The 12,364-nt window shown below is 58.6% G+C and overlaps 2 protein-coding genes across 2 annotated transcripts; one reads left to right on the top strand and one right to left on the bottom strand.

The window, feature by feature from the left end:
- Positions 1-786: 786 nt before the first annotated feature.
- FOXRED1 (FAD dependent oxidoreductase domain containing 1) lies at positions 787-5,100 on the bottom strand. The gene is made up of 10 exons (XM_021525830.3): positions 5,014-5,100; positions 3,406-3,650; positions 3,212-3,322; positions 3,016-3,134; positions 2,836-2,930; positions 2,562-2,663; positions 2,416-2,483; positions 2,184-2,332; positions 1,321-1,450; positions 787-1,246 (listed from the first exon to the last, which is right to left on the bottom strand). The coding sequence occupies exons 2-10, from the start codon at positions 3,625-3,627 to the stop codon at positions 887-889; spliced, it is 1,356 nt and encodes a 451-aa protein (XP_021381505.3). The 5' UTR covers positions 3,628-3,650; positions 5,014-5,100; the 3' UTR covers positions 787-886.
- A 472-nt stretch (positions 5,101-5,572) lies between these two features.
- Positions 5,573-12,140, top strand: SRPRA (SRP receptor subunit alpha). The gene is made up of 14 exons (XM_021525761.3): positions 5,573-5,732; positions 6,469-6,552; positions 7,357-7,520; positions 7,617-7,777; positions 7,899-8,052; positions 8,495-8,645; positions 9,119-9,225; positions 9,410-9,528; positions 9,807-9,893; positions 9,984-10,156; positions 10,242-10,455; positions 10,532-10,695; positions 10,814-10,912; positions 11,136-12,140. The coding sequence occupies exons 1-14, from the start codon at positions 5,613-5,615 to the stop codon at positions 11,262-11,264; spliced, it is 1,926 nt and encodes a 641-aa protein (XP_021381436.1). The 5' UTR covers positions 5,573-5,612; the 3' UTR covers positions 11,265-12,140.
- Positions 12,141-12,364: the final 224 nt, after the last annotated feature.

The raw sequence follows: 12,364 nt of genomic DNA, 5'->3' as shown, positions 1-12,364 counted from the left end.
GGGGATGCTGGGAACACTGGGGAAATACTGGAGATACTGGGGGAATACTGGGAACACTGGGGGGATACTGCAGATACTGGGGGAATACTGGGAGCACTGGGGGGATACTGGGGGTACTGGGGGGAATGGGCGTACTGGGGCTGGGGCACTGTGGGGATACTGGGAACACTGGGGGATACTGGAGATACCAGGGGAAAATGGGTGGACTGGGGCTGGGGCAGTGCAGGAACACTGGGGGGATACTGGGGGCAATGGGGAGATAATGGGAACACTGGATGGGGTAATGGCATACTGCATCTGGGGATACTGGGGCAGATAATTTGGGGATACTGGGGATACTGGGGACTGAGGATGCTGGAGGCACTGGGGGAATATTGAGGGCACGGGATCATGATGAAGTACTGGGGGAAATGGGGGTTAGTGGGGACACTGTGGGGACAGTGAGGGACACCGGGGGAATGACACGGACACTGGATCTGGAGGTTAGGAGCATAATGGGGGTACTGGGGCTGGAGGGGATTAGAGCACTGGATAATGGGAGCACTGTGAGGAATCTGGGATTAGAGGGAATTGGGGAGACAGTAGTTAACACTGTGGGATACTGGGGACTCCAGTATGGGAACGTAATGGGGATGCTGGCAGGGAATGGAGTGTAGTGGGGACACTGAAGTCGTGCAAGGTGTCAATGAGGACATTAGAATGGAGGATACTGGGGAGGATACTGGTAGCACTGGTGGAGGGAGCATGGCAGCTGTGGACGCCATTAATTCCCTGGCACACTCACCATCCATCCATCCATCCATCCATTTTATTCCTACAGGACACCACCTCTGGCCTGGGGAGGGGGTCCATGGCTGTGCCTCAGTTTCCCCCCTCCCCGCCCCCATCAAACCACGCCGTGCTCCTGCAGCGGCTCCCCAGCCACCAGCCTGTCCCAGCCCAGCCTCCGCAGGTCCAGGGTCTCGTACCGGCCCTTGACCACCAGCTCGGCCACGGCCCTGCCCGCGGCCGGCGCGTGTTGGAGCCCGTGGCCGCTAAACCCCGCGGCTAAGAACAGGTTTTCCAGCCGGGGGTGCGGGCCCAGCACCCCGTTCTGGTCAAAGGTGTTGTAGTCGTAGTATCCCGCCCAAGAGCCCCGGACCCGCAGCGATTCGAAAGCCGGGACCCGCCGAGCCAGCCGGGGCCAGACCTGCTCCTGGAAATAGCCGTGATCCACCGAGAGATCGCTGGCATCCGGCTCCTCCTCCTGCAAAGGGGTAAGCTGGGGGTGTCTGACAGAGAACAGGGGGTGAATGCGCTGAGGGGACCCCGCAGGCTCACCTTGGGGGGGCTCATCCCACCCAGGTAGTTCCCAGCGGAGCCATCCCGACGGAAATAAGCACCGGAGGTGTCGATGACGAAGGGGCAAGAGAGGCCAGGGCCGTTGGGGCAGTGCCAGGTGAACACGTACCTGGAGAACCCCCAAACGGAGCATAAGGGGTGCTCCTCTTGCCCCCCAGTATGGTGCAGTGGGGCTGGGATGTGGAGATGTTTGTTCCCCCCAAAAAAATGACATTGAGGGGTCATGTCACTCCTGGGCACACTGCAGGGGCTGTGGGCAGTGGGGGGATAATTGAAGTACTGTGGGGGTAATGGGGGTATTGGGGGCACTGGCAGGGTAATAGGAGCACTGGGGGAATAATGGGGTATTGGGAATACTGGGGGAATACTGTGGATACTGGGGCTGGGGCCACTGGGGGTGGCACTGAGGGGAATAATGGGGACATTGGGATTGGGAGTATGGGGACATAATGGGAACACTGGGGCTGGGGGCACTTGAGGAATAATGGGAGCTCCAGGATGCAAGACCCCAATTCCAAATAAAAAACTGACGAAGCTCACCATCCCCTCCAGAAGTTGGAGGGTGGTGGGTGCTGGGACATGTGTCCCATTCTGTGATCCCCCAAAAATTGCATCTAGGGGTTCATAGACAGAGGGGTGCTAGGAACACCCCCCAAAATAAAAGTGCTCAGGTGTTCTCCCATGACAGAAGGGTGGTGGGTGCTAAAGTACCCCCCAAAACAGCACCAAGGGCATCCCACCCCTGAGAAAGGAGTTGGTGGGGCGTGCCCCCATTCTGAGCCCAGGAGCTGACCCACAGCAGAGGGGTGCTGCCAGGCTGTGCCCGCTGTGAGCCCCAGTACCTCTTCCTGGGCTGGATGGGCAGCGGGGGCTGGCACAGCCCCCTGGGCAGCCCCTCTGCCTCCAGCAGCTTCCCCGCCCAGGCGCCCGCGGCATTGACCACGATGGCGCAGGCGACCGGCTGGTACTCCAGGCTGTCTGGCATGTAGACCTGGGAGGGCACAGAGGGGGGGTCAGGGCGGCAGGGGGGTCACGGGCAGTGCAGGGGAGCTGGGGGGGCACACACACACTCACGTGGGCGTATCTGATGCGAGCAGACGGCGGCGCCGACGGCAGCATGTGGTTGGCCGAGGTGACAAAAGCTGGAGGGTTTTGGGGTGAGGTGGGGGGTCCCGGGGGTGGCAGCAGGGGGAACCTCGCTGTGCACCCCCATGCCTCACCTCGCACCTCCCCGGAGCAGCTCTGCACTCCCAGGGATATGGCTTTGCGCCGGAAAGCGTTGAGGAGGGTCCAGGGGTCAAACCAGCCTTCATCCTCCAGACCTGGGCAGGGAAACGGGGGGAAACTACTGCATGACCCCTCCACTACATGCACTTTGTGGGGCTGGACCTCCCCTTCCCTAAATACAGCCAAGATGAAGGGTGCATCAGGAGGATGAGGATGAGGAAGGATGTTGAGGGGGGTCTCCATGCCCTCCCCCATCCTCCCACTTACCATAGGATGCCACAGCCACATCCTCCGTGTTCATCCAGGGGAATTTCTCCTTCAGCTGGGTGGGGGACAGCAAGGTCACCTGCGCCCCTTCATCCCTGGGGATGGCCAGCATGTGGAGGAGGGTCAGGATGACCCCCAACCCCTGAAACCCCTCGAGAGGGTCCCATGTGGGTGCCCCACCTCTGGACCTTGACGGTGGCCTCCAGGGCAGCAGCGTTCTGGGGGGATGCCAGGAACAGGTATCCAGAGGGCTGGAACTGGATGTCGATGGGGGGCTCATTCGGCACCCCAAGGTACTTCTGTAAGGAGACAGGGGGACCACAGTGAGTGGGGCTGGATTCCCCAAATTACCCCCAGCCCATATAACCCCACGTACATTGATGTCACGGAGGAAGCTGGCAGAAAAACGAGACATTTGGATATTTTCCCGAAGGGAAAACTGCTGCCGGATCCCCCCCGCCGACAGCACCGTGGAGGCTCTGGAATACTGAAGGAGAGGACACCCCCAAAAGAGCAGGGGTTCAGGGGGGTCCCCAAGGCCACACCCTGCCCTGGGAGGGGGTGTCTCACCATGGGGTCCCGCTCCACCACAAGCACCTTCATTCCGTGCCGCCGCCGCCAGCCCTCCAGCACCTTCAGCCAGTACGCCACGGACCAGCCCACCACGCCGCCCCCCACCACCACCACGTCGGCCTCGTCGGGGGGCCGGGGGTCGGGGTGGGTGCCCGGGGGGACCCAGCCCTGTCCTCCACTCCCCGAGGCTGGCAGCTGATCCCTCAGGGTCTGTGCCATGCGCTCCAGGGTCTGCCCCAGCTCTGCAGGGAACGGGGGCTGCCGAGGCTGGGGCACGGCTGGCAGCCCCCCGAGCACTGTCCCAGTACCCTCTGCATCCCCTGGGACCGCTCTAGCTCTGTGATAGAGCTTTGGACATTCCCCGGGGCATCCCCAGGATATCCCCGTTCCTCAGACTCCCCCCGGGCCTCTCTGCGAACCCCCCAGGATCCCCCGGCTCACCGGGAAAACGCCCCAGGACCCTCTGTGAACCACCAGAACCACTCCCCAGTAACCTGCAATCCTCACCAGTCCCTCCCAGTCCGCTCTGGAAATCACTCAAGACCTCCACCAGGCCCCTGGGACCCCCGGATCCCACTGGGATCCCCCCCCTCCAGTTTCCCCTGGGCCTCGTGGAACCCCCCAGTCCCCTCTGAGACCAGCAGCTGCCCAATGCTCCACAGCCCCGAGGGATCAACCCAAGCCCCTCTGGCACCCTCCCACACACACCCGGAACCTCCCCTGTGCCCCCCATTCCCAGCACGCCCCATTCCCTGTGCCCCCCATTCCTGGTACCCCCATTCCCTGTGCCCCCCATTCCTAGCACTCCCCCATTCCCAGCACGCCCCATTCCCTGTGCCCCCCATTCCTGGTACCCCCATTCCCTGTGCCCCCCATTCCCAGCACTCCCCCATTCCCTGTGCCCCCCATTCCCAGCACTCCCCCATTCCCTGTGCCCCCCATTCCCTGTGCCCCCCATTCCCAGCACTTCCCCATTCCCAGCACCCCCCATTCCCTGTGCCCCCCATTCCCAGCACTCCCCCATTCCCAGCACGCCCCATTCCCTGTGCCCCCCATTCCTGGTACCCCCATTCCCTGTGCCCCCCATTCCTAGCACTCCCCCATTCCCAGCACGCCCCATTCCCTGTGCCCCCCATTCCTGGTACCCCCATTCCCTGTGCCCCCCATTCCCAGCACTCCCCCATTCCCTGTGCCCCCCATTCCCAGCACTCCCCCATTCCCTGTGCCCCCCATTCCCTGTGCCCCCCATTCCCAGCACTTCCCCATTCCCAGCACCCCCCATTCCCAGCACCCCCCATTCCCTGTGCCCCCCATTCCCAGCACTCCCCCATTCCCAGCACCCCCCATTCCCTGTGCCCCCTATTCCCACTGCCCCCCCCATTCCCAGCCCTCTCCCATTCCCAGCGCCCCCCATTCCCATCAATCCCGACCTCCCCGTATATCCTCATACACGCCAGCAACCCCTCCCTGGAACACCCCAATTTACCTGCCCCTCTCCCCATTCCCCGCCATCCACACCCCGACCCCCCCTCCGTTCTCCCCGTGTCCCTCCCCCCGCGTCCCCCAAATTCCCGCTGCGGTGCCGGGCACCCCTCCGGATCTCACCGCGGAAGAAATCGGAGCTGAGCGGAGCCGCGGTGCGGAGGGGGCGGCCCGGGACCCCCGCCGGGCTCCCCCCCGGTTCGGGGGTCCCTCCCGGTTCGGGGGTCCGCCCCGGTGCCGGGGTTCCCCCCGGGGTCCGCGCCCCGGGCCCCGCCGGGCCCCGCGCGCGCAGAGCGCGCCCGCACCGCAGCATGGCCACGCCCCCTCTGCATGGTCCCGCCCCTCCGCACGACCACGCCCCCTCTGCATGGCTACGCCCCCTCTGCATGGCCACGCCCCTCTGCATGGACACGCCCCCTAGTATGACACCGCCTCCGCAGCATGGCCACGCCCCTGCAGCATGGCCCCGCCCCCTCATGACCCCGCCCCTCCGCAGCATGGCCCCGCCCCCGCAGCATGGCCACGCCCCCCACAGCATGGCCACGCCCCCCGCAGCATGGCCCCGCCCGCCCCTCATGACCCCGCCCCCTCGCGCGGCCCCGCCCCCGGTTTGGGCCTCGCTCCGCCCCCGCCGTCCCGCCAATGGCGCGGGGGGGCGGGGCTTCCGGCGGAAGCGCGGGGCAGAGCGACGTGTGCGCCCCGCCGGGCCCGGCGCCGCCGCCATGCTCGACTTCTTCACCATCTTCAGCAAGGGCGGCCTCGTCCTCTGGTGCTTCCAGGGCGTGCGCGGGCCCGCCGCCACCGCCCCCGTCAACGCCCTCATCCGCTCCGTCCTCCTGCAGGTCGGGCGGGAGCGGCCGCCGGGGGGCGGAGGGTTGGGGATGGGTCACGTACCTGGCGAGGGGGGAGCGGCAGAGCCGGCTGCCGTGAGGGAGGGCGGCGGAGGGGACCGCCTGCCTGGGGAGGGAGGGGAGGTGAGGCTACAGACATGGCGGGGGAGCGGGGATGGGAGGCTCTGCCCGAGCAGGGAGCTAGCTGAGCCCACGGAGCTGGCGGGGAATGGCACCGGGACCGGCTGCCCGGTGCGGCGGGGTGCACGGGCACCGGCAGCTCTGGGGGAATGGCATCAGCCCCTGGGGCGGCGGAGCTGGGCGGGAGTGAGACATGAGTGGGACCATCTGGCTGGGGACGGGGAGGAGAGGGTGGCACACAGGCGGGACCGCCTGTTGGACGGGACACAGGCACGGGCAGCTCTGGGGCTGGGGGTGGGTGTGGGGTCACCCCTGGGGGGTGCGGATGGCACCATCACCTTGGGGAAGCAACAGCTCCCCACCTTGGATGGGACCACCTGCCTGGGACGGGGCACAGAGGGGCACGACCACCCCGGGCGGGTGGGATCACCCAGCTGAGGGGGAATGGATGGCACTACCTGCCAGGGCGTGTGGGGTCGTGTAAGGGATGCGGGAGTGCTTTGGGAAACGGGGGTGACAGGGATGATGGTCGGGAGAGGGGGGTGACTGGGATGAGGGGATGGTGGGTGCTGCTGGCACCCCCATTCTGACAGCTCCTCTCCCCCAGGAGAGAGGCGGCAACAACTCCTTCACCCATGAAGCCCTCACACTTAAGTACAAACTGGACAACCAGTTTGAGCTGGTGTTTGTGGTAAGTGACCCCCCCAGGCACCCCTGTTGGTGGCAGGAGGGTCCCTCCAGCCTCCCAAGTGCCCCCAGACCCGAAGGAAGGGGATTGCCCCAGAAAAGAGGGGAACAGTTCCTGCAGTGCTGAAGTTTGAGCAAACAGCTGTTTGCATTGTGTGGGGCTGGACCTCAGCTCCCAGACTGGTTAGGCCCCTCTGTGTCTGGAATTTTGGGGGGTAAGGGGCTCTGGTGAGCGTTTCAGGGTGATGTTGAGCAGTGACCCCAGTGTAGCCAGGTTCCCTGCCGAAGGGGGAACATGGGTGTCTGTCAGCTGAATGCCACTGCAGTAGCAGCTTATTTTAATCATCTGCAACAGGATTAAAACTCATCAAACCTCAAATAGAAACTGCAGTATTGTAAAACTTCACTTTGGCTAGAGCTATTGAACAAAAGCCAGAGGTGTATTGTTCCCTTCACTTTATGGAGCATTTCACACTGTTTTTCTTAGTCTCCTGGCACCTTATCTCCATAAATCCATACAATCTTTCCTGTTGACCCACAGATAAGCTAAAGGTTTTCTGCCCTTGCGCTACGTGTCCCTGTTGCCATGAGACAGCCTCTGTGTGTTAGAGTCACCTGTTGAAGTGAAGCTCTGAGCTGTTCTTCACCTTTTTGGGGGCATTTTAAAAACCTGGGAAGGTGGAGCAGGAAGTGCAGGCTGAAGCTTGCCCAAGTTAAAGAACTCTGAGTTAAACCAAGGGGGTTTTGCTTGCTTGCTGCTGTTGAATGAGCTGGAAGTGCAATGTCTGTTGGCCATGCTCCTTGGCAGGTGGGCTTCCAGAAGATCCTGACTCTAACCTACGTGGACAAGTTGATAGACGACGTCCATAAGGAGTTCAGAGACAAATATCGCAACGAGTTCCAGCAGAAAGGAGCCCTGGGCCTCTTAAATGGCACCTTTGATTTTAAAGATGACTTCATGCGCCTCCTCCGGTAGAGAGCTTGGGTTTTGTCTTAAATTTCTGTTTTGAGCCCAAATGGGAGCGGGGGTAGAGCTGAAATCCAGGCTAATGGGTCACCTCCCTGCAGGGATGCAGAGGAAAGCAGCAAAGTCCGAGCTCCCACGGTAATGAAGACATTTGAGCAGTCTCAGAAATCCCAGAAGACTGTCAAGTGTATGATTGAAACCCGAGGGGAGAAACCAAAGGAGAAGGTCAAGAACAAGAAGAACAAAGGTTCCAAAAAGGATGGTGAGTTGATGGGGAAGATAAATGGGAGGGAAATAAATATTCCAGAGCTATGTGTTGCAGCCTGTGCTTTCCCAATCCACTTGGAGCTGGACTGAGCTTGTGTTGGGGCTCTTCCTGCCAGGAACTGAAGCTGTGGCAGTGCCCAGTAAAGCATCTGCGGGTGACAAGCAGCTCTCAGCAGCAGGGGACAAGGAGGAACTGACCAAGGATGAAATCCTGCAGAAGAACCGGGAGGAATTCTTCAGGAGACACATGAAAGCTGGGGAGAAATCCAGGTGGGTGATGAGGGCATGGTCAGTCTGCCTATGCTTCAAACTAGGCCATGGCTGAATCTCTCTTCCTTTTGGTGACCCCTGGAAGCCAAACCTCACTTTCCTGGACCTTATTTCCCTGATTTCCCTCCTTGCTGAAAAAACTGACAGAAGATAGCCAGGGGTCCTGGAGGGGTAATAGAACCTGATTTCCTTTGCTCGGAGATGCAGAAACCCCGGGAGAGCTCCAGGCCTGTCTTTAGTGAGCAGACAGCATACCTGGCTTGAGGGGAAGTGCTGCCATACAGGGTTAAAGTTCAGATAAATAAACTCTGGAGATTAGAGAGGTCAATTTCTGCCTTTTTGGGTAATCCAGCCTTTTATTTTTCGTGTCTCCTAATGAGGTGATGGCTGCTGCCACTTCCCTGCACTGAACACAATGTGTTTCTGGTCTTTGTTCCACCAGATCTCCGAAGCCCGATGCACAGAAGGAGAAGGGGAAGAAGCCCCGGGTGTGGGATCTGGGGAACTCTAATGCCAAAGTACTCGATTACAGTAATTCTGCTACCAACGGCAGCGCCGAGGCTTGTCCTGTGGAGGAGTTTGACCCTGACATGGTAAGGAAAACTAGGCTCCATTTGCTGTCATGCATTCTCTGGGATCAGCGTGGCATTATGAAGTCTCTGTGCCTGCATGAGAAGCGAACATGAAGAAACATGAAACAAGGATATGTGTATTCTCACTTCAGTCAGAGGGAAAGGAGAGCTTCTAACCAGGCTAGAGCCTGGGAAAGAGTTGCAAAGGAATGTAAATAATTCTTTATCTCTCTTGTTGTTCACGTTGTTGATAGATGTGTTCTGCCACCGTGCGTCATTCACTGCGCACCAATGGGTGGGATGTTTTTACTTTAAGACCAATGAAATTAGTCTGCATGATGCTGTCTATAAAAGAGCGATGTATTTGAAATAAAGTTAGTTAGTGTTCATATCATCAAGCCTTCTGAACTGGAGTTCTTTCATTCCCATCCTGCTTCAACCGTGACAACAGGATTGTGGCACTCAGCCCATAAAGCCACTTCTTCTCCTTGCAGGCCCTGGGGGACAAAAATCGGGAGCCTGGCCGCCTCTATGACCTGGAGTATGAGAGCGATGATGAAGCTGAAGAGGAGAAAGTTGTCCAGAACCCATCAAAACCCAGGTAGAGGCTTTCCTTGCTTGTCACATGGTTGTTGATTTCTCTCCCGTAACTCCTGTTCCAGTCTAACCAGTAATGCAGGAAGCACAAACTGGTGTGTTTGTCCTCTCAGGGCAAGCTCTTCTGCATCTCATCTCTGCAGATGATCATTTTCAAACCTCAGTGTGACTCTTCTGCTTCTCCACAGTGTGAAGAAGGGTGGCCTGGGGGGCATGTTTGGCATGCTGAAGGGTCTGGTGGGTTCCAAGAGCTTGACCAGAGAGGACATGGACCCTGTGCTGGAGAAGATGAAGGATCACTTGATTGGTACATCTGGATCCATGGTGTGAGATTAGTGGTGGTTCCCTGTACTTTGTTGAGTGGGCCCCGGTGTGGGTAATGCCCGTGGTTTGGGATATTCTTGCCCACAGGAACTGTGGTGGGTTCCTGTGTCACCCCTGAGCCCTTGAGAGTGCAGCAAAAGGGGGGCAGCAGTCAGGTCTGATAGGAATCCTGCACACTGACTCCATCCTTCCTTTGACACCAATGTGTGATGTGCATAACCTTCTCAGCAGCACTGATTCCCTGTTCTGTCTTCCTCAAAGCTAAAAATGTGGCAGCTGAGATTGCAGTGCAGCTCTGTGAATCTGTGGCCAAGAAACTGGAAGGGAAGGTGATGGGAACGTTCACCAGTAAGTGTCCATGTGGCATCCTGCATGTGGTTTGGCGCTCTGGAGTGTTCCCCATGCATGACAGATCCTCTTTCCATTCCCTTTTCCCAGCGGTGACCTCGACGGTGAAGCAGGCACTGCAGGAGGCCCTGGTGCAGATCCTGCAGCCCCAGCGCCGTGTGGACGTTCTCCGTGATGTCATGGATGCCCAGCGCCATCGCCGGCCCTACGTCATAACCTTTTGTGGTGTCAACGGTGTCGGGAAATCCACCAACCTGGCCAAGGTAGGACAGGACCTGGATCGCAGGAGTGGGGTGATGGGGTCGGCTGTGTAGCTAACGGGCTTTTCTGATCTGTTGCCTCCTGCAGATCTCGTTCTGGCTCATCGAGAACGGCTTCAGCGTCCTCATTGCCGCCTGTGACACGTTCCGCGCGGGAGCGGTGGAGCAGCTGCGCACCCACACGCGCCGCCTCAACGCGCTGCACCCTCCGGAGAGCCACGGCGGGCGCACCATGGTGCAGCTCTACGAGAAGGGGTACGGCAAGGACGCTGCGGGCATCGCCATGGAGGCCATCTCCTACGGTATGTGCGGAGCTGGGGGCGGGCGGCGCTGTCCTGGGGCAGCGCCGTCCTTCACGCTGCCTCCCTGCCACGCCAGCTCGGAACCAGGGCTTCGATGTGGTGCTGGTGGACACGGCGGGACGCATGCAGGACAACGCACCCCTGATGACTGCGCTGGCCAAACTCATCGCTGTCAACGCTCCCGACCTGGTCCTGTTTGTTGGGGAAGCACTGGTGGGAAATGAGGCTGTAGATCAGCTGGTGAGTATGGTGGCTTTGTTTCTGAGAGACGAAGGGGGAACATAACCTGTTTCTGTAGGCTTTACCAGAGAATTGACAGGTGGCAGCACCACAAACGCATTTCTTTTCTCTCTTTCAGGTCAAGTTCAACAAGGCCCTGGCTGATCACTCCATGGCCCAGACACCACGGCTCATCGATGGGATCGTCCTCACCAAGTTCGATACCATCGATGACAAGGTAAGGAGGCTGCTGAGGTGACTCTGCACAGTCCTGACAGTGACTGGAGGGGAGAAATGGGAATTGTCAAACACAGGGTACTCCTGCACTTTCTTCTTGTGTTTAAGCCATTGAATGATTGAATGCAAATTTATTAGTTTGGTTTCCACACATGGGGGATGAATGAATGACGAGCTCCCTGAAGGGGAGCACTGGATTTCACAATGCTGCTTGTCCCCGGCAGGTGGGTGCCGCCATCTCCATGACCTACATCACGAGCAAGCCCATTGTTTTCGTTGGTACCGGACAAACCTACTGTGATCTGCGAAGCCTTAACGCCAAGGCCGTGGTCGCAGCGCTCATGAAGGCCTAAACACCAAATCGCTGTGTGCAGATGTCCCAGAAGAACCTGCTTTACCCTGTCACCAACTAGTCTTTCCCGTGTAGTGCAGAACAGAATGGAGGAATAGCAGCACGAGGAGTACTTTTTTTTTGATAAACCCCCTTTTATCCAGAAAAAGCCCTTGCTTGGGTTCCTCCATTCTGTGTCCAGTGATACAGGCTCCCTTGCGGGGAGGCTGAATCCAGAGCTTTGTATTGTTCATGCTGCACGGGGGGGGTGGGTGGTGTCAGGATCTGCTGTGCTTTTTGGTGGGTTTGAAAGGCTTTTTACTGAGCTGCTTTTGATTTTTAGACCAGCTTAGGGAGGAGGCAGGAGGGACTTGGGCTTAGGGGCAGCTTTAGATCTGGCTGTTAATGTTGCTGCTCATGGCAGCTCCACCGAAGCTGATAAACCAAAAAAAGGTGATGGCCTGTGCTGGGCTGGAAGGGGACATGCTAAATGGCCTTAAAGTCCCCCATACCTGTCCTCACCCGGACTCTGAAGCAGGGTCCCCAGACACCACGTATTTGGGCAGGAGCTGGAGAGCTGCAGCAGCCAGGTCCAGAGAAAGAAGGCAGTGTGCCCTGCCTGGCTCCTGCCCGCTGGTCTTGGCGTTATTTGCTAGTAAAAAGGAAAAAAAAACCAAACCACATTAATACTGGAAGAGAATGGTGGCTGCTTGCTGCTTTCCTGCACCCTTTCTCCCTGCTCCGAGTGCCTCTTGATCCCGGTTGGAAGTGCTACACTGAGTAATACAAACCTCTGACGATGTCTTGTAGCTCTGTATTGCAGATGTGCTATAGTGCAATAAATTGAATGCTGTCTGCTAAGAGACATAATTTATATAAAATAAACTTCATAATTTGTTCTCTGTGTATAAATAACTTGCCTCTAGCTAGGACCTGTTTCCTACTGGGTCTGGGGGAGGTGAACTCTCACCAGTGTGAGGGGTGAAAGGGCCTTTAAATGATACAGCAGCCAAAGTTCAGTGAGCAGGCCTTTAATACAACTTCAACATACAAAATACTGTACAGTAAAAAGACAGGACTAGAAAACTAGAGCTTCCAGTAAAAAAAAAAAAAAAAAAGCTC

Source organism: Lonchura striata, chromosome 23, assembly GCF_046129695.1.
Source record: "Lonchura striata isolate bLonStr1 chromosome 23, bLonStr1.mat, whole genome shotgun sequence".
Classification (NCBI taxonomy): Eukaryota; Metazoa; Chordata; class Aves; order Passeriformes; family Estrildidae; genus Lonchura; species Lonchura striata.
The sequence above is the reverse complement of the archived record's forward strand: the minus strand, read 5'-3'. Positions and strand labels throughout refer to the sequence as shown.